The sequence below is a fragment of the Thermobia domestica genome, chromosome 18 (genome assembly GCF_964235325.1).
Source record: "Thermobia domestica chromosome 18, izTheDome1.hap1.1, whole genome shotgun sequence".
Lineage (NCBI taxonomy): Eukaryota > Metazoa > Arthropoda > Insecta > Zygentoma > Lepismatidae > Thermobia > Thermobia domestica.
The window spans coordinates 23,975,303-24,002,880 of NC_137471.1; the positions used below are offsets into that span (position 1 = coordinate 23,975,303).

At 36.3% G+C, this 27,578-nt stretch overlaps 1 protein-coding gene across 1 annotated transcript in view; it reads left to right on the forward strand.

The window, feature by feature from the left end:
- Nucleotides 1–27,578, forward strand: part of ERp44 (Endoplasmic reticulum protein 44) — a 106,222-nt gene that overhangs the window by 43,134 nt on the left and 35,510 nt on the right. The window contains exon 2 of the mRNA XM_081745394.1: nt 21,319–21,394. Coding sequence (XP_081601520.1) covers nt 21,319–21,394 — 76 coding nt within the window. The remainder of the gene's footprint in view (nt 1–21,318; nt 21,395–27,578) is intronic.

Below are 27,578 nucleotides of genomic sequence, written 5' to 3' on the forward strand. Positions count from 1 at the left end.
TCAGGAACACTCGAACATACAACAACGTAAATAGTGTTATTGACCTTCTCATACACAAGGTTCATCACATTCAAAGTTTTATAATTTTCGGAGATGGTCGAACAACCATTTTCCCCATCTTTGGACCACTTCAGATGGATTGACCCATGTTCATTCTGTCCTTAAGTTCACGATCCAACTGAACTGCCATAACCTGGTTGTATGTTGGATATAGGCACACCAACAACTGACCTTCGCCTTATCTCCATTCACATGGAACTCACGGTGTAAGGGCAAGTGAAACACAGATTTCCACTAAAAGCAACAGAACTTTCATGGTTACCTTTATATTACAGTCGGGGATATCACACTGCTATTATGGTCTGGTATCTCAAGCAGTTATTAACACATTTTCATTAAGCTTCAGTTAGGTTTACATGGTTAGATGAATCCTCAAAACGCTAGAAGTGTTACACAACCGTATTTAATTTCAATAAAAATGTCACTTCATCATCTTGCTTTTCCTTCATCAATATATTTTATACTGTAGACCAGTGTTTCTCAACCTAATTCCTATTGTGACCCCCATTTTATCAGATCCTCTTCAGTGTTCGAAGTGGGGGGAAAAGTAGAGACGGTATGTTTTAGATTTTGACTCGACATACCAACTATCTAAATGTTGAAATACAGTGAGGGTATGTTGTCTAAAAATTGCATTTCTATTTACATAATAACTGAAAATCATTGGAGAGACTTTGATCCCCACCCAACAACTTTCTGAAAAAAAAATATATATCCCTTTATGTTGTATTAGAGAGAATTATGCACGAAAATGTTCAAAAACCGGGGTTTTAACTTAATTTCATGTAAGAAAACTCCCAGACACCCTCACTCGACTGAGGAATATTCTAAATCCCCGGAAGATCCTCCTTCCACAGCAGACAACCCCTAAATCCGCCCATGCTCAAAACATGATATTTATATGCATTGAGACATCAAAATGTAAACTAGATGAACTTATTTATTTATTTTCAAACACAATTCCAGATACAGCTGAACGCCAATTTACACTGGAATATCTAACAAATCTAAGAGATGAAACAATACTAAAACAACAACAATAATAATAGATATATAGGACTTAGGACTTCTTTGAAGAAATAGGCTATAGGAAAAAGATAACAAAAATATCGATGTTGTCAATTCCTGTGTATAAAATGGATTTATTAAAGATATGTAGCATCTACTCTCCAGTGACGGTATGTCTTGATCACTGAAAAACCAGAGGCGGTATACCATACCACCGCATACCGTCTCACTCCGACCACTGATCCTCTTGCCAGCGACCCCCTTATACAGTTTCTGGTTTGTAATAAGCTTGTGTGAGATTTCTAATATGCCTATTGCGGATATCTCACTTATCCATTTATTTCTATTAATAGTAGAATCCATTTCTTGTATATAGTGGGTACAGGAACTTCCCTAAAAGCGAATGGATTAAAACTGAATTCCGTCAGTTCATTCATATTACAAATGTCGAATCCGATCCGTCATGCTGTTTCAAAATGGAGGCCGTTTGAAAATTTTAAAACTTCATAATTCCCTTAATTTTGGATCATATGATAAAAAACAAGTGATTTCTAATTTTGGTTTTTAAAAAAAACTTGGACAGTTGTAAAAAAAAAAAAAAAAAGGTTTTTGAGTATTGTGAGTGAGTTGATAATGAAGATTGAACCGGATATTGCCGTACTCGTGAAATCACACTATGCTTAGGTATCTCATTAGCTTTTAATTTTAATAGTATTTCAACATGGAGGTTTTGTTGCATTTGTATATTTCTGGTATTTCAATATGCAGTTCTCATTAGTTTCATGTCGTACCTCTTTCATTTAAATTAATTTTTAAACAACTCTACACCTGTTGAAAGCATTTAGTAGACCTATTTTCTGTTGTTCTTAACAGTATGTTTAAAAAAAAAAACTATCAGAACAAAATATTTTTTCGGTATTAGATGCCTTTTTTTTTTTTTTTTTGAAACTTATAATTTATTAACATGGTTAATATACATTACAATTTTTCAATTTAAAATAGTTTTAATATGGATACCCCCAGGTTAAGAAACCCTACTATAGACCATTCACACCTTCTAAACGTTTCCAAGTGATAGAGTGTCATACGAATTCCTTGCTTGTAGTTGATATTTTATTTCTCCGTGGATATGATTTTGGTCTGTTAGTATTATTCATGTGTGGGGGACTGCGGTGGCTCAGTGGTAGAGCGTTCACCTGTGGTGCATGGAGTCCTTGGTTCGATCCAACTCGCGCCAAGTGAGCTTTGTGGAGTTCAAAACACCGTGCGCATGGATTTTCTCGGAGTTCTCCCGTTTCTATCACTTCATTCATTTCTCATCATCACCGTCTCCGTTAGCCTAACCGACATAAGCGATGGACGTAAAACAAAGATTTCATTTCATTTTATCATTAATGTGTGACATTCCGAATGCAAAATGAAAGTAATTTTTGCATTTATTATTTTAATAAAAAGTAATAATGTTAATAAGAAATACTAGAATTAAATATTGAATAGTTTCCAGCTTCCCCCCCAGGCCGGTAGCCAGCCCAAAAATTAGGGGGGGGGGCGATCTAACTATATTATAGTTCATCACCATATTATAGTTCATTTCCAAGCCTACCGTGAAAATTTTATGGGGTCTCGAAAATTTAGGGGGGCCCGGCCCCCTAGACCCCCTGCATACGGACCTGCTCCCCCCTTTTTTTAACCGGTCCGCCCGTATTGAAAGCTACAAATCTAGATTCTTCCATGGAATGTTCAGACAAGACAACCTTTTCTATCACACAAGTAAAACAAATATTATAAGCAACTCATTATTCCCTTTCCAAACAGTTGAGTTGAAAGAAAGAAAAAAAAAACATCTGTTATGACGTATACTTAGCAATCAGTCACGTCAAATTATGAAGCATTCTGCACAAGGAGAAAAAAAAAATTACAAGCTCATTTCTAAACATTGCTTCAGTTTTCCCACTGAAATTATAACGTATTAGGAAGATTAAATATAGTAATGAACAAGTGTATCCGTTTTATTATCAGTAAAAGATAAAGATAGCTAGTGTGTGTTTCAGTTACGTTTGTGAGCAGATGTAGACAATACAAAAGAATATATATATACCTTTCATTGTAACATGAATTGATGGAGATTATAATATAATGTTAGTGTCTTTTATATTCAATGATAATATAAGAATTACTCTGTATTAAGCCAGGTGTAAGGCCTTGGCCTAAGGTTGGCAAAAACCATGGTTTTTATTGAAAAAAAAACTGTGTTTTAGGTTTAAACCAGTCTTTTTTTTTCTTTTTGGTTTAAATAATTTGCTCTGTGTATTTATATCACATATGGACAGAAATAAGTTTCGCCTTGGTGTTATTATGCAACAACCGGATTGTGCTGGAAGGGGTCCCGTGAACATAAAGCGGAATCCAAACCGCTTCTCGGCTTACATCCGAGAGAAATTGCCCACCATTTGAACTCGAAACCGGGGCTAATTGGCCACAAATGCGATACGTCTGTCGACTCACTCACGAAGGACTCCTGATAAAAATGCGTTGTACTGATCTTTACATACCTGTTAATATAATTGTCAAGAGTCATATCAGAAGGACAAAAAGATAAACAATTGCACAAGTGAAACCAAGTGTACAGAATTATATATGGATAATTTCAAAGTACTGCAGAGTACAGAAAGCTAATTAGCTTTAAGTTAGTTTACTACGACTTTTATTAGTCCAACGACGACTAAAGTAGAACGACTTAATGTGCATATCAGCAAGAAAAGTGAATAAAGATACGAATTATTTGAGTCCACTTTGGCTCTGATCCATTTATACATAAATAGATACCAAAGTTACTTCTGATTTCAATAAACGCCTCTCATGGGGTTTGTATGCCCCACCCCCCCCCCCAAAAAAAGAAAAAGTACGGCACTTCGATGTATTTTATCAATAGTAAACATTTATTAAAACGAAACAATATTTAGAACTTTCCTTTGGTTGCAATTGCATAACAATAATAAACTACAAAAAAAAAAAAAAAAAAAAAAATCACAAATGAAACATTCATAAACTTATAAAAGAAAAACACAAGTTGCTTTTGTAGTATAATCTCCTTGAGTAATGAATGGGGAATTTAGGTCTGAACAGGGGCGGATTCAGGGGGGGGGCGATTGTCCAGAAGAGGAAGCTTTCTTATTTTATACAAATATATATATAGGGTGACCGCGTGACTATGTTACAAAATTTAAGGGATGATTCCTGACACGGAAACAAGAAAAAAAGTTCAAATAAACTTTTGTCCAACGTACATAATTTCGGAGCTACAAGGTGCCGAAAGCGTGGGAAACTGACATTCAAAGCTCTATAGCTCGACTATGGTGAATGATAGAGCTAATGCGGCATGGTCACGTCAAAGACACCGAAGCTGCTGTATTCAAAAATGCTTAGGTCGAGATCGTGCGATTCGTGCACAAGGCATTCCCCAAAGGAGCGTAGGGATTCCCGGATAATCTGTCAAGAAAGATGGGTCGAAAAGGATACGGGACGGATGAATAGCTGTCCCAACTGCTAGCAATAATGCGTCTGTACTAAGTCGATATCTCGCACAAGCACAAAATGGCGAACAGTTTTATACGTGCCATGTGTGGTTGCATAACGCGCACTAAATAAGAGTGGGGAAAATATGAAAGGAAAATGTGAATAATTTAGTACAAATGGTAAATACATGATAGTACACTATCCTGTTCATTGTACGTATAGACGCGTTTAATAAAGGGAATAATCATGAAACGTACTAAAATGTTGTACAAACATCACACTATCATTGTTTTCTTTCATGTAGTTTTGTCATTGAAAGCAAGTAAAACTAAGGGGGAAAAACCGGGGGATATGGGTGCTTTCTTCCAGGCAGAAACTTTATTTCATTTGATGATACGAGCCGAGGATACTTTTTACGAGAGGGGGATTTTTCCGCCATCCCATGTTAATTTGACCACTGCCAGAGAACAACAGTAAAATATCCGTTTCTTATCATTAGCCGTAATGTGCGTTACCCGAACATTGAAAAAGAACAAGGAAAAACAATTTATCAGGACGTTTGTTTTAGTCGCTGCTTCCGATGTTTTGCAGGACTGATTCCGAGATTTTGTCTAGAATGCTTAACATGTCGTATTGTTATTGTTTAGAAGATATTTTGTTTTCACAGACGGTGCTATCACCTGAAGTACACCACAGTTTGCAGGTTCGATCACAAGCATTTGTTCTTCCTTCTGTCGTAGAAAACAATCGAAGGTAAGGAAAGTATAAGACAACCCTACTAGAAGGTGTTGTGGAAGGTGGAAGGTCATTCTTCATGTGGTTTTGTTCGTAGCGTACGAGTTCCTTAGTGCAGTTTGTGCATTGCTTGTTCGAATGTGAGATCAAATGGAGTATTCGATAGCAGAACTTGCGCACATGATATTTGTATACGGTCAAGCAAATGGCAACAGTCGACAAGCTAATAGGTTATATCGACTGAAGTATCCAGAAAGAAGACATCCAGCCCATACTATGTTTGCCAGACTTTTTCAACGCTTACGAGACACGGGGAATTTACAACCTCAATACTACGACCAAGGAAGACGAAGAACCACAAGTACTCCGAACTTTGAAGAACAAGTGCTTGACCGTTTCACCCAAGACCCAACAGTAAGTACCCGGAAAGTAGCACGTGAAAGGGGAGTAGCACAAGATACTGTTTGGAAAGTAGTACACGAGCAACAGTTACACCCCCATCACCCGCAGAGGGTTCAGGCCTTACGTCCAACTGACTTTCAACCTCGCGTTCGGTTTTGAGAGTGGTTTCTCCAACGCTCTGTAATTGATCCACAGTTTGCTTCCTACCTGCTTTTCACCGACGAAGCTTGTTTTACGAAAGACGGGATATTTAATAGTCACAATAGTCATGTATGGGCAGACGAAAATCCTTATGCAATTGTGGAAAGGGGCCACCAAGACCGATTCGCCATAAATATGTGGGCGGGTATTATCAGTGATCAGATAATAGGTCCATATTTACTACCACCACGATTAACTGCACCAGTGTATACGAGATTCCTGCGAGACATACTTCCAGAGTTATTAGAGGATGTCCCTCTCGGTGTTCGTCAACGGATGTGGTTTCAACATGATGGCGCCCCAGCCCACTTTTCAGCTAGTGCTCGAGAGTATTTGAATCAAACGTTTCGTGATAGATGGATTGGAAGAGGCGGTCCTTGTAATTGGCATGCACGTTCCCCAGATTTGAATCCACTTAATTTTTTCTTGTGGGGTCATGTCAAAACACTTGTCTATGAAACGTCTATAGACAACGCAGAAGAACTTAGCACGAATACTCGCTGTCTGTGATACTATAAGAACAGATCCTGGGTTGTTACAGCGGATGCGTCAGATCTTACTGCGACGCTGTAACGCCTGTGTTGAAGTAGAGGGACGCCATGTCCATCACCTATTGTAGGATAATTGGGAGATTTGTCTCGTTTACAGGTAATTGATGTTCTTGGCTGCATTCAATCCTGCAGTAAAATGTTGATTGAAGACATTATTCCCATTCTTGTGACTTTTGTTTTTAGGAAACAACCTCTTTTGCATTATGGTTGTTTCGCTCAGTTTTGTTTATTTGTTTTCAATGACAACAATACATGGAAGAAAGACTAATAGTGTGATCCTTTTACAACATTTTAGAACGTTTCATGACTATTGCCTTTTATTAAATGCGTATGTTCAATGATAGGACAGCGTAATATCATGTATTTAACATTTGTACTAAATTATTCACATTTTCATTTCATGTTTCCCATTCTTATTTAGTGCGCGTTATGCAACCACACATGGCACGTATAAAACTGTTCGCCATTTTGTGCTTGTGCGAGATATCGACTTAATACAGACGCATTATTGCTAGCAGTTGGGACAGCTATTCATCCGTCCCGTATCCTTTTCGACCCATCTTTCTTGACAGATTATCCGGGAATCCCTACGCTCCTTTGGGGAATGCCTTGTGCACGAATTGCACGATCTCGACCTAAGCATTTTTGAATACAGCAGCTTCGGTGTCTTTGACGTGACCATGCCGCATTAGCTCTATCATTCACCATAGTCGAGCTATAGAGCTTTGAATGTCAGTTTCCCACGCTTTCGGCACCTTGTAGCTCCGAAATTATGTACGTTGGACAAAAGTTTATTTGAACTTTTTTTCTTGTTTCCGTGTCAGGAATCATCCCTTAAATTTTGTAACATAGTCACGCGGTCACCCTATATATATATATATATATATATATATATAACCCATCCTAAAATTTGGAGCCCTTAAAAGTAGCAGTATGACAACCCACCGTCCCCCCCCCCCCCCCAGAAGTCGGTCTGAATGTAATACGAATAATATACGGAAGTGAAATGTGATAACTCACAAATGTGTGTTCATCGAGATTTTACGAACACTTACACTTTTACGAACAGTTTTCGTTTTTTCGTTTATACCAATCAACCCTGCTTTGGCCAGAATTAAGTTTTGTCGTTCGTCTCTTGAATTGTAATAAGATAAAATTAAGAAAGTTCAGTAAACAGTATTAATTCCTTCCATAACACGAGTTAACCCTTCGTACAGAAAGGGAGGGTTAAAAATGTCCGAACTTGTTAAAAATTCTTTTTATGAGTCGTTTTTTTTTTTATCGTGTCAAAATTCAGTCTTTGTGTCAAAAATATTGTAAATTTTGTTTCTTAAAGTATTGCTTTTTTTTTTTTTTTTTTTGTTTCGTTCTAATTGTCAAGATTCGATTGTCTGTTCCAGGTTGGCACCCCTGTCACTCTTACACGACGTGGAATTCGACAACATGCAAGATGACTTTTTATCTTCTTTTGAGGTCACGAACCATCTTCCGGAGTTTGTGCACATCTTTGAGGTTCACCCGGTATATTGATTTATTTCCTGTATGTGTTTGTAAGCGCGATTCTTCTAAATTGTTATTACTACCCCTTCCTATAGGTATTTTTTGCTGCGCCACTGCTCCGAACCAAGCTTTAATTCTCTGTTCAGCTGGCGAATGTAAATTATACCTGTTCCTATCGGGAGTTGAACATGAGAAAACATTCCTGGTTCGATTCTAGCTCGTGCCAAATCGGGTTTGTGGTGGACAAACCGTGTTTATGAGTTTTGTCAGAGTTCTCCCACTTAAACTATTCATAATTTCGTTCATTGTCACCATCCCTCTTAGCCGTGGTGCATATTTGGGAGATGTTAAACTAAAACAGAAAACCTGACTTTTCACCTTTTACGCTCCGCTTGAGTAAAGTTAAGTTACTTCAGATATCTTTGTTGCAGGCCGGTAGCCGGTCCAAAAATGTAGGGGGGGCGGCGGTAGAAGTTAGTTGGGTCCCGATCTAACCATATTATAGTTCATCACTATATTACAATTCCTTTGCAAGCCTACCGTGAAAATTTTAGTGGGGACAGCAAAAATTTAAGGGGACCGACCCCCCCCCCTTCGATACGGGCCAACTTTGTTGCTAAAGTATCTTACGGTTAATTTCAAATATATCTACAATTCTGACTTTCTCTTTAGGAACTATTTTGTTGTTAGAAACAGTTAGGTTATTGAACTGTCCTCGTTTCTTGTCTCTGCTGTATCTTCTGATACGATCGTTTTAATTTAGGAATGGATCAAGCACGCTGTACAGACATGGCAGGTGTAAAAGACAGAGAGAGAGAGACAAGCACGATGTCTAAGCGAAGAACCACTCCTTAGTAACTAATTGACTCCACACTTTAAACGCCGGCATTGTCAAAAAAACGGAAGAAGTTAAAAATATCTAGACACGTAGTTTAAAAAGTTCACCAGATAGCGACTGTCGCTCAGGAGAAAGAAAAGAACAGTTTGCGAAATCGACTTGATTTGAACTTTTTAAAAGTCTACCTGGCAGACACGTTTCAAAGTAATTTGTTACTACTATGGCACCTTAAAGTGTATAAAACGCAACATAATTAAAAGCTATAAAGTAAATTTTCATGTTTCGTATACATACATACCCTATCTATCTATTAAAATGCTACAATAGCAATTAAAAGCGCCCGTGCTCCAACGTATAACTATGGCTTTCAAATCTTTCATTTACGGTTATGTGTGATTTCACGTTTAACAAAGACAAACATTTTAAGTATTTGTACTTTAAATAGTCCAAATTAGTTAACTATATCTTTTTCATAAAGTTTATGATATAAAATTATTGTTCAAAGCCTTTGTATTTTAATAAGCCTTCTCTAAAATCAATGCATGTGAGTTGTGCTTCCATCTTCCGAGTTCTTTTAAACTATATTTATATGTTTGTGGCCTTCCTTTCGACAATGAGATCTCGGAAACTACAGGCTCTAGAAAGATGACGTTTTCACTGATCGATTGGAAATTTTGCGTAGATTGTCCAATTCTAATTGAATATTTAAAAAAGCATGGCCATTATTTTTAAGGGTACGCTGGAAGCGTTGAAATTAAAAAAAAAAAATATCATATCCTATGTGTTATACATTCCAACACCATAATATTGTATATTGGGGTTGTATATGTCTCAGGCGTTTGTTCCATGGCCAAATAATAGTGAAAAAGGAAGGATAACCGTTTCTCGAGTCTTAAGGTAAATCTTTATTTTTTGAGTAGTTTGTCCAATGAACACCATATATAACTGACATTATAATTAATTGTATATGTAATGTATCTGCTTATTACATACTGCATGCAAGAAGAAAGAAAACACTGGTCATACATCAATTAGAAACTCTAACCGGAAGTAGGCTCAAATCTTGCAAACGGTGCGAAATATTGAGAAAAAATAATCGAAAAAATCTCCCCTTTATGATACCCCTTGCCGATTTTTTTTAAAAAAAATCAAGACGTCTTTCACTTGTGTCTGTAAAGGGACATGTACTACCATGAGCAAAATAAATGACGCGTCTCTTTATTTTGAAGTTTTTTGAAAATATCTCCGTTTTCTTTATATGTTCGAAATTTCGGAAGGTTTCCCCAGCAGGAAACGTTAATAACAAGCCCGTTTTAAATATTTGTGTTAGATATTAGCTTAAAATAAAGAAATTAGAAGCAAAAAACATTAAATCGACCGAAATTACGAGAATTACCAACTCTGCTAAAGTGGGAAATTTTCAAGAACTCGAGGGAATTCTACAGTTCAACACGAAGCAACGACATCTATGTCATTGAGAGAAATGCGGATTAAATCTACAAACGAAACTTTTAACGAAACATTTCTAATATGTCTTATTACATGCATTATCTGCAAACTTCAAATATATGAATCTATGCCAAGTATTAGCGTTTAGATAGAGCAAATAGTTGAAATTACCTATGGAAAAGGACGAATTGGTAGCACGATCGTAATGAAAAATCATCTTTACCGTATAACATGTTCAGTTTGCGTAAGAAAACAAATAGCTCAGTTAGTTAAAGCAACGAGTCTGTATGCCGAAGGTAGCTGGTTCGAACCCCCACAGAGGTGCAACTGTCATTTCTATTACTGTGGTTATTTTATTTATTTTTTATGTGGGAAAGAATCAAATTGTAACATATGTGTAAAACTCATGATACCAAAAAAAAAAAAAAAAAAAAATGTTGTCGCACTTGCATTAGTGTCTCTAATTTTTGTTTGCAAACAGTTTGGTAATTATTTTCCCTGTGCTCACTGCTCACAATATGCTCGCTGGTGTATAACGAATGCTTTCCAGTAAACGTTAATTCTAATTTGGAAATTTTTATAAAGTTTCACAATGTTTATCATTAAATAATCTTCTATCTACTTGTTTGGACATTTTGATACCAGATTTCCCTATTAAATGTTTAATTTTCCCTAGATGTTTCATTACGGAAAAGTTTTACAATGTATTTGTTTTAAATTGAAATTGTTTTGAATTTACCCCATGAGGTAAGTAGCCCGAAGGAGGAGAACTGAAGTAGCTGATATTCTACGTAAAAGCAACCTATTGTAGAATGATGACGCTTCTTACCTTCAGCACATAATCTTTACATTAGAGAGTCAGAGAGAAAAATCCTGTTTTTTCCTCTCCTATGACCACCCATCTTAAACCACCTCTACATACCATGGTTCGTCTTACACAATTTCGGTGCTCCAAAGACATTCATATAATAATAATAATAATAATAATAATAATCCTGAATATGCCATACAGTGGCGGCGATTGGAAGTTAAAAGTGGGGGGGGGGGCAAGACATGATCTGAATATTTTTATATCACTGTTAGTTTCCCTGGTTGTTTCCAACACTTTGTTTGACGAAAGGTTGTATAACTAATAGGATACTATCTTTTTCAGTTAAAATACCGTATATCGTATTTTTATATTTTATTAAATAAATTGACAAGAGCAACAGAAGTAGGCACTAGCCCTTTGTATTCTTAAACAACAAAGGTGTAAGAAGAGATTTGATTACTTGCTCATGAACATCTTAAAATTCTGGGGGTCGCGGTGGCTCAGTGGTAGATCGTTCACCTCTGGTGCATGGGGTTCCTGGTCCAAACCCTGCTCCCGCCAAGTGGATCTTGTGGCGGACAAACACCTTGTCGGTAAGGTTTTCTCGGGTTCTCCCGTTTCCTCCCACTTTCTTCATTCCACCATTTCATTTACAGTATTTATCATCTTCACCGTCTCCTTTAGCCTAGCCGGCATAAGCGTGGGACATAAAACTCAAAACTTTCATTTCATTTCTTTCTCTTAACATTCTGTCTAGAAAATTGTGTAATCAGATTATTTAATAACAAATTTACAAAACAAATGAATAGAAAGGATAATATTAATCATAGTAATGAATAATGAGGTATGCTATGTAGAAGTAATATTGAAACTGGGGATTAATGAACAACTTAATTTTTGATTCCACATATGCTTTTAAATGAATGTTATTACTCTTGGAAAATGAAAGCCAGTAAATACAACAAACATTTGCTACAACATTTAAAGCAATACATGTATTTGCTTGTGCAGCTTCTCGAAACATGTTCGTTGCCATTAGGTGCAGTTTTAACTCACTTGGAATACATCAAAACACAACCACACTTAGAATCATTTCACACTCCAGTTATACAAAATAATTCTAAAACCTAGAATTATGTTGAATTTACTAAATCTAATTGTGTATAAACTCGTACACCCCTAAACACACCACTTCACTCGTATATTACACTACAAAACAATGGAAAAGGTAGAAGTTGTTTCTTATTACGCTCTTTTTAATCAATATTCCTTACTTTAGAAAGAAGAAAAGACATTTTAGGAACTGTCAATTTTTGTGCAATTAAAGAATTCCTTGTGAAATACTTTTTTTTTTTTTTTGCAAATGTTCTCTCAATTAGTTTCAAAGCGGCTGACTAACATATCGAGCCGTTGTAAGAAGGTTGTATAGAAGCAAAACCTTCTAAATTCGTTTTTGAATTTTGGCTGGGAACGAAGAAAAAGTTACGCCCTCATGTTTTCAGAATTTCTTAACAACTTTTTTCTTTAGTTGTTGATTTCACTCATTTGTATTATTGATCACTAAACAAAAAAATGTTCAACAATTCTGAAGCATAAGGGCGTCACTTCTTCGTTTCCTGACAAAATTGAATAATGGATTTATCAGGTTTTGCTTCTATACCACTGAATTGAAAGTATGCTGGAATTATTGTGCTTCAATAGGTTAATTTTGGGGCTGTTTTCCGTGGCAATTAAAACGCAATTCCTGTTGCTTTCTTAACTTCACGGGAAAACAACCAATATATACTCACGCAATGACAAATATTATATGGCACCATTTTTTCTATGAGACCGTAATACATACAAAAACATTACATTTCCAAATGAAACTATATACATTAATGGGTTACTTCAAAAAAGTGGGGGGACAAATGCCCCCTTTGCCCCCCTAATGCCGCCCATGATACCATACTTACCTAATATAGTAACCTTAGACATCTTAGTTTAAAATGCTTTCTTTTGTAATAATTTGAGCAACCATGTGGGAGGCGGCACGACGGTTTTTTGCCCCTCTCATTTCCTCCCAACAGACAAGGACAACGTTACTGACAAACAGGGACAACGTTACGTAATTTCTGATAAGCAGGGCAGACAAAATGAATAAGAAAATATATTTATATCACCCTCTCCCCGTTCATGATTGGAATATCACGTAGCATTTTTAATTCTACTGAAGATAACCCTGTGCGGTTAGGGGTAAGTAACTAAAGAGATACCTAATACATAGCTCCCCTTGATTGTAATATTACCGCTTCTTTATTTGTTCGAGGGAGCTCCTACACAACCAAGGGTGACAAAAAGAATAGGAAAAGTGTCTATTGATTCTAGTGGCTGATCCAGCACGGATTCCTGAGTGGGGGGGGAAGCGGTGAAGTGAAGGATTCTTTTGTTGATATGAAGCTGTCACAAATTACCACTTAACTAAACTAAACATAATGGTGTGGTTAACCGGAATCCAGTCAGTTCAAATTGATGTAAAAGTTTAATTTTTTACTTCATATTAAAGTTTTGGTTTCAAATGAGAATTTCAGTCCGAGTGGTCAATGATCAAATCTTGGGGGGCTTTTCGGTGTAGAGGCTATGACCCCCTTATGGGAAAAGGCAAAAATATTAAAATTCTTAAAACTTTCGAAGTTTTCGTCTATTTGAAAGGAACTTTCGGCTTCATATTCAAGTGTTTGTTCCAAATGACAATTCCAGTCCGAGTAGACAATGATCAATTCTCGGGGGACTCTGCAATGTAGGAAAAATAATGACGTCTATATCGTGATCCTGTTGGTGACATCACGAGTCATGACATGAATATAGCACAAAATAAACGATAAACGCTGTCGGCTCTCGTAGCTGAGTGAGCTAGCGCAGCATGCTAGTAAGGAAGATTGCTTTTGGCGTGGGTTCAAATCCTGACTAGGGACGATTATTTTTATTATTTTTAAAAAAAGTTTATAACACTTCTTTCGTTAAAAAAAAAGATTTAAAATAATATTCAAAAAGTGATTTAACAATTTTTTATTTTTTTATTTTCGTTAAAATAAGTTGTACTATACAGTTCCACAGATCCATAGCGAAGTTAGTAATAAAAATAGTAGTAGTAGAAACGGGTTACAATGCAATTCAGCATTCATTTGTTTCCGTGCGATGTTGCCAAACGTAACTCGCTTACAATGCTTTCTGGCTAGGCCTTAGTGTGTTTCGAAAATATGCTTGTGTTCGGGATGAAGTTCCAAGGTTAAGCATTGACTATAAGTTTTTGCTATTAATATACCTTCTAACAATATTGGCAGTGGACAAAAGTTAGACCGTGTTGAAGCTTTTTGCTCCTAATTTAGTTATTTTACTTTATTATTTAACGAATATATTGAAAATATCTTTGTCAGCAAGCACGTATGCAGGAATTTATTTCGGGAGGGGTCCAAAGTTATCTGGGGGTCCGACTTCAATATTAGGATAAATTATAATATTTTTTTAAAAAAAAATAACCCCCAAAATTAGGTTAAATTTACAGAAAAGTTGGAATTTCAGAGGGGGTCTGGACCCCCTGAACCCACCCCTAAATGCGTCCTTGTTTTTCAGTAATGTTTCCTCATTTTGAAACCCTCAGAAACTTCGAATATATAAAGGAAAACGAGTTATTTTCGATAAAGTATCACTTCAAGGAGACGCGATATTTTTTATTGCACATGGTGGTACCCCAACTTAACAAGGGCAAGAATTCCTTTACTTTGGTTCTCTGCAATTGCGCTGTATCGAAAGGTTAGGTTTGTAATATATACTCCTAAGAACAAACGTGTTTGCCAGAGAACCGTGATACTGAACAGAGCTCCACAGAAATGCATGCTGAACTTTCGTTATAGCTACCCTTTGGTGTTTTTTGCCCTCAAGGTCAATCGAGTGATGATTCAGTTCAGTCCCTATTCTTAAGCTGTGTTGGTATTACTTCGAATAGTTTTGACGTGTGTTTTCCAACCAGCATATCAACAGACAATCAGGGAAAATCATAGCATACAATACATTTAAGCAAGTATATATGTCGCGAAATTATTTCACACATTATCCAAAGACACTTAATATATGAATCCATACATTTATTTATATAGGTAAAGCAAAGAGTGGAAATTACCTATCGAAAGAATAAATTAACAGCACGATCATAATGGAAAGCATGCCTCGTAATATAACAGACTTCTTTCGCGTAAGAAATCGAAACTCAGTTGGTCAGAGCAACTAGTCTGTACGAATTAGGTTGTTAGTTGGAGCCTAATACGAGTAAGAGTTTTTTTTACTATTGTTTTTCTCTTTTTTTATGTGAGGAAAAATCAAATTGTAACATCGCGATATCAAATGTATTTGGTTAGGTAACTTTGTCTTAGCTAAACTTTAAATATCAGTAACTGTCGAAATTATTTTACTAACCCATCAGTTACTGAACATTTCAAACACCAGTCGCATAACATGAAGGTTAACCTCACGTCCGCAGCCCTTAGTTATGCGTCCATACTTTCATGGCCGGACCTTGGGCGGGGCAAGAGTCAGAGGGACGCCAAAACGAGCCTCAAAAAGTAAATTTTATAATGTGTTTCCTACTGACTTTTTTGGTTTATATTCTTGTAAAGTAGCGGCAATTACATAATCTTTTTCCATTTCACCATGGAAGAAGAGTTTCATAGCACTAAGGGAACTGTATCGACAAATTGAGAGATGGCATGTAGAATAAAGAGTGGAGGGGTAGTAAGTATTGTTTGTTTCTTTGCTTGAGTTTAGCGTTCCACAGTTATGCCTTAATGGCCAAAGGAGATGTGGATACTGATTATAGTGAAATCCGAACCACGTTTATCGTTCAACAGTAACCCACCGGGAATTGGACCCGGGACCACAGAAGGCAGGCATGCTAGCCACTAGACCAAGCTGGAGGGGGGGGGGCGTTGTTCGTATTGTTTATAGCAGGCCATATTTTTTGTGAAGTTTTCCTAGGTAATGAATGTCTTTTTGAAAAAATGGGTTTAAACTATTAAAAACACTAGGATAAAATGTAAAATATAGGCTAATACTAGGGGGGAGGGCGCCATAAAGTCACTTTGCCCAGGTGAAAATTTGGCCTGGTCCGTCCCTGCGTACTTTCTATATATTTTTTGACTTTGCAGCTTGTGCGGTCCCCACGCCACAGGGTTGTGGGGGCGCCATTTACGCCAATAATAATAATAATAATAATAATAATAATTATTATTATATGAATATCTTTGGAGAGACGAAATTATGTGACACGAATCATTACATGTAGAGCTTTAAGATGAGTGGTCAAAGGGGAGAAAAAAAAATGATTTTTCTCTCTGACTCTCTAACGTAAAGATTATGTGCTGAAGGTAAGAAGCGTCATCAATCTAAAATTGGTTGCTTTTACGTAGAATATCAGCTACTTCAGTTCCCCTCCTCCGGGCTACTTACCTCGTGGGGTAAATTCAAAACAATTTCAATTCAAGACAAATACACTGTAAAACTTTTCCGTAATGAAACATCTACTGAAAATTAAACATTTAATAGGGAAATCTGGTATCAAAGTGTCCAAACAAGTAGATAGAAGACTATTTAATGATAAACTTTGTGAAACTTTATAAAAATCTCCAAATTAGAATTAGCTTTTACTGGGAAACATTCATTATGCACCAGCGAGCATATTGTGAGCAGTGAGCACAGGGAAAATAATTACGTAACTGTTTACAAACAAAACTTAGGGACACTAATGCAAGTGCGACAACATTTTTTTTTTTTTTTTTGTATCGTCATGAGTTTTACACATATGTTACAATTTGATTCTTTCCCACATAAAAAGTAAATAAAATAACCACAGTAATAGAAATGACAGTTGCACCTCTGTGGGGATTCGAACCAGCTACCTTCGGCATACAAACTCGTTGCTTTAACTAACTGAGCTATTTGTTTTCTTACGTAAATTGAACATGTTATACGGTAAAGATGATTTTTCATTACGATCGTGCTACCAATTCGTCCTTTTCCATAGGCAATTTCAACTATATGCTCTATCTATACGTTAATACTTAGTATAGATTCATATATTTGGAGTTTGCAGATAATGCACGTAATAAGACATATTAGAAATGTTTCGTTAAAAGTTTCGTTTGTAGAATTAATCCACATTTCTCTCAATGACATAGATGTCGCTGCTTCGTGTTGAACTGCAGAATTCCCTCGCGTTCTTGAAAATTTCCCACTTTAGCAGAGTTGGTAATTCCCGTAATTTCAGTCGATTTAATGTTTTTCGCTTCTAATTTATTTATTTTAAGCTAATATCTAACACAAATATTTAAAACGGGCTTGTTATTAACGTTTCCTGCTGGGGAAACTTTCCGAAATTTCGAACATATAAAGAAAACGGAGATATTTTCAAAAAACTTCAAAATAAAGAGACGCGTCATTTATTTTGCTCATGGTAGTACATATGTTGTGAGGAATGAGAAGGAGATTTATACTCATATGCGCATCGTAGAGAGCACAGGTTCAGCTAGTATATATATATATATATATATATATATATATATATATATATATATATATATATATATATATATAGGCCTATATTTGCTGGAAAGGTATGAAGATTGTATAAGGTATGACATAAAACGTTCGTTACTGAACACATACACACTCTCCTTCCCCCTCTGTGTGTGTGTGTGTGTCTGTCTCTCTCTCTGTCTTTCTTTCTGTTGTTTGCGATTTTTTTTCAATTTTGATCCCTCCATTCGACAGACCATCAAAAATTGTGAGAAAGTGATGGAATTTTTCGCGTTACTCTTACCTTTCCCGTGATATTGGCCAACAAATGGCCGATTTCCGGAGATTTAAGGAGCCATATCTCGGGACCCGTAAGTCATAGAGAGATGATGTTTTGCGAATTTTTGCGAGAAACAGAAGGAGGTGCGGAATAAAAGATTTACATGTAGGAACAATCAGTTCTTTCCCGCACCATCTCCATTCTTGAGTTCGATCTGGCAGTGATCTTGGAGCATTCTGAAGTGGTTTTATTTGATTTTTAATTTTTTAAATAGATTGAAAATATAAGTGAATATATTATATAATATATAATACAGAATATAGACATTCAAAAATAGCTTATTTTAAAATCCCGAGTATATTCGTTCAATACAAAAGTAAATTAAATATATTTTATTATTTGATGTTTTAAAGATTTAATGGCATAACTGAAGCCAAACGATCACGAAAAGCGCAGAGCATTTGCTGATTGAATGCTTGCAAAACAATGAGTGGACAACAGTTTCATCTCATGAGTGGACATAAAAGCGCACTTTCTTTTGAACGGGTACTACCCACAAAGACAACAGATGAAAATCGTGTAACGTTCCGTGTTGCGAACTTACCAGAACAAAAATGGCGGTAATTTTAAAAGGTGTATTCTTTATGAGATGCCCCTTATTTTTACTATTCGGCGCACGGGCTATTCCGAGTACGAAACTACAGCTTTTAACAGTTTCCCTGCGCTGCTTGATGTATCGGTGCTGTTACAATGAATCTGTGAGTTGCATTTAAATAAATGACAGAATACCTCTCCACAATCCATAAGAGATTTATAATTACAAGAACGAAATTGATAGTTCTATATTGAATGATTGTAGCATATCAGTGAGCGAGCAAATTGCTCCAGATGTAGTTACAGTTTCTTTTATGGGGAATTTTCTGTGTCGTGAAAATAACGTGCTGAGAAATGCTACATTCTGGTTGCAATATTGTTAGAATGTATACGGCTATAAACCAGCCGAGATGCTCGTCGCGACAATAGATGGAGCCATTAAGCGCTTTAGTTTATAGCCGATTTATTGCCACATGCATTGCCAATCAAATGACGATTTAATGCCGATCTTTCTCCATATGACATCAATATTTTTGCAGTATGGAATAATGAGTATTTAAATACCATTGTAAGTATTTAATGGTCACTTGTTACACATTTAAAAGCTTCTGTACACAGCCTATGCAGTGAAGACGTAATAACAGAGTTAATATTATTGTAATAATTAGTTAAATGTCCCAGATTATGTTCCGAAGATAGAGGACGCGCTAATGATTATGTCGAATGAAATGATGGAATGAATAAAGTGGGAGTAAACGGGAGAACCCCGAGAAAACCAGCGCACGCAATGTTAGTTCATCACAAGTCTTTGTCAAGAGCTGGGATCGAACCAGAGACCTCACGCATCTGAGATAAACGCCCCATCATTGAGTCACCGTCTGTATTCTTGGTATCCTTACTTTTTATCCCTTAGTCCAACTCTTTAATTTCCAATTTAGTTTAACCTTTTCTGTACCATGGGAAACGAACTGGACACCCTACTTCTGTTGATTTAGTGAACTTATATTTACATTATGGTAAGTGGGCTAGAACCTGAGAGAACACACAGACATAAACATCTACAGTAATCTTTCGTAGATATATTCATTTTGATGTAACATTTAGCCTGTTTAATATCATTTGTCTAACATCCTTCCCGATGACACGGTGGCTTGGCGGTAGAGCGCTCAGCTCCTGTCATTGGTTCGATCGAGGGCCATATGAGTTTGTGGTGGACAACATCGTATCTGTGGAGTTTCTCGAAGTTCTTCCGTTTCCTCACACATTCTCATTCCACCAATTGGCCTCCTTTAGCTTACAGCTAGAAATTTTGTTTCATTTTTATATCCTACATCCTTACTCTCCTCCGTTTACCTTATGCCTGATCTATTATATTCCACAGAATACTTTTTTTTTTTTTTTTTTTTAAATAATGTTTGATAACTATTTTCGTGAGTACCTCAAGTATTGCTCTTTTGATTCCAGTCTTTTGTTTTGAATTCCTGTTAGTCAAGTCTCTTCATTCCTTCTCCATGTTCATATGCCTAAGCTTCCATTTTTCATCATCCTTTCGTAATGTTCATGTTCTGCTTTTGTAAAGTACAGTAACAGTACTGCACACTAACAGTTTGATTAGCCTTTTTTTAAAAAATATATATATTTCTACAACTATGTTGAATGTTAACTATGGTGACAGACAAGCAACAGCATTGAAAGTATAGTGACTGATTTTACTACTCGTATATCCATGACTGCATCGAAAGCTTAGTCAGTGGTTTTACTACTCGTGGATCTATGACTGCATCGAAAGCTTAGTCAATGGTTTTACTACTCGTGGATCCACGACTGCATCGAAAAAATAGTGGTTTTACTGCTCGTGGATCCATAACTGCATCGAAATCTTAGTCACTGGTTTTACTAGTGAATCTACGACTGCGCCGAAAGCTTAGCCAATGGTTTTACTACTCGTGGATCCACGACTGCATCGAAAAAATAGTGGTTTTACTGCTCGTGGATCCATAACTGCATCGAAATCTTAGTCACTGGTTTTACTAGTGAATCTACGACTGCGCCGAAAGCTTAGTCAATGGTTTTACTACTCGTGGATCCACGACTGCATCGAAAAAATAGTGGTTTTACTGCTCGTGGATCCATAACTGCATCGAAATCTTAGCCACTGGTTTTACTAGTGAATCTACGACTGCGCCGAAAGCTTAGCCAATGGTTTTACTACTCGTGGATCCACATTTGCAACGAAACCTTACTCAATAGTTTCATTCCTTATGGATCTATGACTGCGTGTGCATTGCCAACACTTTTTTTTCTACGTCATTTTGTCGCTTTCTTTCTTCATATTTCTCTTCTCCGCTTTTCTCAAATTGCAAGACTTCGCTACCACGTCATACATCATCCAGTTGAAAATGACTGTTCTAGATGTATGGCAAGAGTGTGTTCGAATTTCCTTTCAATTGGACTCAGTAACGTAATATTGTGTTAGTTCGTATATGCCTGCAAATACTGTACAAACCTAGCTTAAGACCATTTCAGTACGATTAATATTAATGTGAGCTGAGGTTCCTCTCTTCTCTCCTCTTCGGAACAACAATGAATTCCCAAAAGGGCAGACATATTTCTTCTTATCCGCGTCTTATGTCTCGTGTTACTGGAATATAATACAAGATATAATAACAGTAATCTCTTTATGTCGATGTAAATATTACAGAAACATTTGGACTGGAGTTGTTAGATTAGTGTAGGAGATCTAAAATATGTTGTTTATGCCTTCTTGATTCGAGTATATTCGTTAACACAATTTAATTTTCTTCTATTTTTTTTTTTTAATTCACAGGTCTCGTATTTTTTTAACAATCCGACAGATAGTGGAGCAGTCCAATTAACGCAAAGTAATTTGGATACAACGTTAGGTAAGTAAAGTGCTGAGTAATTTCGAGGCTTTATTTGACATCTAAGATAAGAATCTTTAAATCGTAGACTAGTGTTTTGTTTTTATCCTTGGAGGAGTTATATGGGGAACTTAGAATAATATTTGAGATTTAAACTGTAGATTTGGGTAGATGAGAATGGCAAAGACTGCTCCATATGTATATCGCCCAATTTTATGTTTGAACAAGTAGCAGTGTCATGTGTACATCACGTGAAGGATTTTGGTTAGAGTGTCATGTGTACATCACGTGAAGGATTTTGGTTAGAATATATAAAGTGGTAAATTTTACCACTTCCAGTACAGCTCACAGATAACGATAAGAACCCTAGCAGAAGTAGTGTGACGTAGGTATGGGCTCGCCCACTTTTCGCACGGGGGTTTCAAATGACACCACGGAATAGCACACATATAACTTTATCCGGAGTGGCAGACGACATCTAAGTATAGACCACACCTCAAAAACCCAAAATGGACTTGACCGTGTCGTTGACCTTTTCCCGCTTCCCCTGTTTTAGGGTTCTTCTCGTCATCTGTGAGCTGTACTGGCAGCTGGCCATTAAGAGTCTTCATCCCGGCGAAATTAAAATACCGCTAATTTTACAGTAATTATGTGATATCTTCAAATAGATAAAAGATAATTGAAATATGGAACAAGAGCGCCCTAGACAATATTAGTTTGCATGAGGTACCGTTACCACAAGTCACCTAGTGGCTTTCCGTTTTCAGCCGTTTAGAAACGCGAAAATAAATGCCGATTCTCAAAATGGCTTGAACTCGAAAGCAGATAAGTGAGTCGTGATAACGGTTTCTCATGTAAAATAATATTGTCTAGGGCGCTCTTGTTCCACATTTCGATTATCTTTTATCTATTTGAAGATTATCACATAATTACTGTAAAATTAGCGGTATTTTAATTTCGCCGGAATGAAGACTCTTAAGGACTGAACCAAATGAATTTCGTCTTACATTGCGAAATTACAGTAGACTTTCTAACTATGCGGATTCAATACTGAAACCATCAGAAATGGTATGGCTCAATGAAAACTTGACCCATCATGACGCACTCTGAACTACCATCACCAAAACCCATCGTCATCAACTCTGACCCATGATCCACGACCTCCTCTCCACTTAAGGGGCTGCGATGGCTCAGTGGTAGAGCGTTCACCTCTGGTGCTTGGGGTCCCGGGTTCGATCCCAGTCCCCGCCAAGTGAACTTTGTGGTGGACAAACACCGTGTGCGTGGGTTTTCTCGGGGTTCTCCCGTTCCCTCCCACTTTCTTCATTCCACCATTTCATCCATCACTCATCATCACCGTCTCCTTTAGCCTAGCCGGCATAACTGTGGGACGTAAAACTCGAAGATTTCATTTCATTTCATTTTCCTCTCCACTTACTAAAGAGTTTACACTAGGCTATGAATAGGGTGGCCAGAAGGCAATGATTAAAAAGCCGGACACATTGACTTAGAAAGCCGGACTTTATGAATTTGTAAACCTTTTCCCCACATATGACAATTGAGTTCATTAACTGTGTTTAGGCATCTTTAGCTCAAGCAAGCTGGGAAAGCTACATTTACATGTTAAAATTCTTACCTCATTGATATTTCTCTGCTCCTCGAACGGCTTTCAATAGACGTTTGTCCTGCAAAATGCATTAAATATGTCTCTGCACGTTCCATTGTCACTGTTTTCCTTCAAAGCTGAAACAGGCTTAAATGTGGAGATATTAAGTTGTTTCTTTCTTTTATCCAAACAGCATTCATTAATGAAAATACCCATTCGCAGAAAGCATTATTACTTTATATGGAAAGAATATATAAATGGACTTTCTTCAAATTCTCAAAACCTTTTTCGCTTAGTGTTTTAGCACGTTCGAAAAGTTTTAAATACCTTTCTTCAACAGTTGTATAGTTCTTGAACGTATCTTAGGCTGCTGCTTCTTGAAACATCTTGATGAATTCTTCGTAAAAATCCATGCATGTCAATGGATTTAATATTACACGCCTCAACGAACTAACAAAATCTTCAAACGAACACTCGGGATTTTCAAGCTAATGCAACAAAGTCTCTCTTATGTAAACGTGTTTTACTGAAATCATACCGTTCGCGAATGTATTAATGAACCCATTTATAAAAGTTCAAAAAATCAAATTTGCATTTTATCACAAGGAACTAATAATTTTATCTTAGAATTAACAACATATTTAAAGAAAATGTCTGTTATTCTATCTGTAAGCTTTTTACCTTGATCTTTCAACACTGAATAGTGTTGTAATAGTACAAGTATCACTTTCGCGAGTAAATTCGTAACTTACAAAAATGTACTGATGATAATTTGCAAATTCTGAACTGCCTGAGACGGAAACCATCGACCCATTAGAATAACGAAAAGTCAAACATTTATAATGAAACAACTGAAAAGCAGGACAAATGAGCGTCCGGCTCGACTTGTAAGCCGGACTCAGGACAGGACTTCCAAAAGCCGGACTGTCCGGCCAAAAGCAGGACATCTGGCCACTCTAGCTATGAAATTATCACTAATCGGAATTTGAATTTCTACGGTCAATCGCTCAAGCACCGCTGTTATAATACAAATGATCTGACCTTTACGATATGAAATGGTAAAGTTTTTGTCATTGGCCAAATTACAATGAATTTCAATCATTATTTTCTTGTTGAATTACAGATACTTTTCAGTGGAAAAATAGGATAAAATTTTATTCCCAAATCAAAGCAAAGTAGGTCAACGTAAAGATAAAAAAAAAAAAAAAAAAAAAAAAAAAAAAAAAAAAAAAGTATAAAATTCGACTGTCTCTCGAAAGTCAAATAGTAAGACTTATTGCTATTATAACATTTACAAATATCAATATCCACAATTGCCTGAAGATCTTTTTCTATTTAGATATAGGCTTATGAACTGATATTGCAGGCCAAATGACCTTATATATATATATATATATATCACTGACTCTGTGTAAGGTCTTTGTTCTGTAATTAAGAGTCTTCATCCCGACGAAATTAAAATACCGCTAATTTTACAGTAATTATGAGATATCTTCAAATAGATCAAAGATAATCAAAATATGGAACAAGAGCGCCCTAGACCATATTATTTTGCGTGGAAACCGTTATCACAAGTCACCTAGTGGCTTTTCGTTTTCAGCCGTTTAGAAACGCGAAAGTAAGTGCCGATTTTCAAAATGGCTCAAAATCGAAAGCAGATAAGTGAGTCGTGATAACGGTTTCTTATGTAAAATAATATTGTCTAGGGCGCTCTTGTTCCACATTTCGGTTATCTTTGATCTATTTGAAGATATCACATAATTACTGTAAAATTAGCGGTATTTTAATTTCGTCGGGATAAAGACTCTTAAGCATACCTTATACAGGTTAGGCTTGGCGATATAATTGACGAAGAATGATGGAACCAGATAATACTAGTTGGAACAGGAATTTCTAGAAATCAGAAATCTGTCATAAAATGCATATTTCCCTATATATTCAGGATGGCTTTATGAGAAAATAGCCTAAACTATTTAAGATTCAAATTAAAAAGCTTTGATAAAAGGCATTTTTTTTTTTTTTTTTTTAAGTTTTAAAATGAGTTTTAATTTCTGAAAGTCTCTTGTACATTATATGATTTTAAGTTACTTGTTAAGCAGTGTATTGTTGCTTTTATGTATTTGGTCACATCGTAAGAACATAAAATAAAATGCCATTATGATCTACTGTATCTAATTTCATATAATATATATACACTATGTATTATTTCTTTTGTTTCCTTTTTCACGGTTGCTTTTCATTTCTAACTGTAAGAATAATCAAGAGCTGATTATTATTAGTGTGACTAATAAAGTAAATGATTTTCTTCTCAAATGTCTTTCACTTTAATGATTACTTTTCTCATAAGATTTTTTAACTCATTAAATTTTCAAAGACAAATTATTACCCTATTTTAGTTATATGTATAGTGTGGCAATTAATAAATGAGACTAGCTCGGTAAAAAAAAATGAATAAGAAGTGGGATCAACTTTCTTCGGTTTATTCAAAGTAGGAACCTCCTTGTCCAACATAATTTTGCGTGATCTAGTAAGTCCTAAAAGTCCTGGGCTGCAGTGGCGTTCAAGATCCTTGTCATTGCTTTCTGGATAATAAAAACATCGTCAGAAAGCCCTTTACTGCTAGTTTCCGGATCGGAGAACCTATGCTTTGTTGTCTGCAGTGAAGTTCGGGATGAAATTTGGCTCCCCATGCAAAGAATGCAGCATGAAGTGTGAGCACAGCTTTTGGTTCATAAATCCTCTGTTATTATTTGCTGAACAGTCTCCTTATTCATACCCCAGTTTATTATTCTGAGACTTATATTTTAGTCATTGAAAATGATATCTCGAACTTCGTCAATCATTCCAGTTCCTCTGACAGACCTACGAGGGGTGACCAGAAAGTAAGGTTACAAACCCTGCAGTGAAACGTGTATATATATATTATTTCATACAACCAATACAGCCAACAGATACTACATACATTAGTTATTTTTCGATATAGTCTTCATATCGGTTGGGGTTCTTGTCGCATCGTGGGATGAGTTTGAAGATTCCCTCTAGGTAAAAAAAAAAAAAAAAAAAAAAATCCTGTCCGTGCGTGTTCAGCCACGTTGTAACAGTGTGTTTCATCTCCACGTCTGAAGTGAAGCGACGGACTCCTAGTGCTCCTTCAAATGCGGAAACAGGTGAAAGTCGCTTCGAACGAGGTTCGGACTGTAAGGAGGATGGGCAATGATATCCCAGCGAAACTGCTTCAACAGCGTAGTGGTCTTCTGGGCTGTATGGGGGCACGCGTTGTCGTGAAGGAAGATGACACCCTAGGTGAGAATGACACCGTTTACACTGTAGCTGTAGCAAACTTCAAAACGCTGCCTGTTTGACATTTTGTCTTTTGTATTTCTATTCAAAATTTCTACGTTATTAAAAACTAAATAATTATGTAAATTACTTTCTTTACAAAACTACAAAAAATGAGTACAAAATGTTATTTCAGTGTATAAGGTAAAGTCAAAAACTTACCAAGCAAAGGCAGAGGAAGAAGCGTGATTGTTGACATTGCTTTTCCTTCACAAGTTTCTTGATATTCGGTGATAAGTTCGACAAAGTACAACCGTTCACCAATCGTAAAAGCGTACCCCTACACATAAATCAGTCAATTGAAAATGACTATGGAGCATTAATGATTATACAGGGTGTTTCAAAACAACACCGACAGTATTTGGGAGGTGATTCCTGACACCAACATAAAACAAAATGTATAGACCAATCTGGGTACACAAATGCATCCTTTCGGAGATATAGGCTGCCGAAAACATGAAAAATTGAACTTTAAAGGTCTATAGCTCCAAAACTATGGGACCTACCGTACTCGGGTCAAGACTTCACTTGGGAACAAGTATATGCTCTATCCAAAAATACGTGTTTCAGATTTCAAAAGTACTCACGCAATAATTTTTATAGAGGGAGTCTGGCTACGTGTATATAATTTGAAGTACTTACCAACTACCTCTGTAAAAATTGTTGCAGAAGTACCACAGAATTCTGAAACCTGCAGGTTTTGATAGTGCCCATTCTAGTCTTGACCCGACTACGGTAGACCCTATATAGTTTTGGAGCTATGGACCATCCAAGTTCATTTTTTTTTGTTTTCGGCATCCTAAAACTCCGAAAGGAAGCACTTGTGCACCCAAGTTGGTCTATACTTGTTGTCTTATCTTGTTGTCAGGAATCGCCTCCCAAATGTTGTCGGTGTTGTTTTAAAACACCTTGTATAATATAAGGCTACCATATTTCCAGAGCGTAAAATCGGGACATTTTTCCGAAACTTTTCAACTGAATGATATTAAATTAAGAACCTAATTATTGGTAATTTATCTATTAAATTAAACGTGTTGGCAATCAGCCTTACAAATTTTGTAAGAAAAGAAAATAACAAAGGCTTTGTAAGATAAAATAACTGATGATTATTATTTAAGGAAAAAAGGGTGAATTTTCACATCCCAACTTCAGTTGAGAATTAAAAAAAAAAAAAAAAAAAAAAAAGTAGGGACTAAGACTAAAAACAAGGACTGTTCCGACCAAATCGAGACGGTATTGTAGCCTTAGACATGCCAAAAA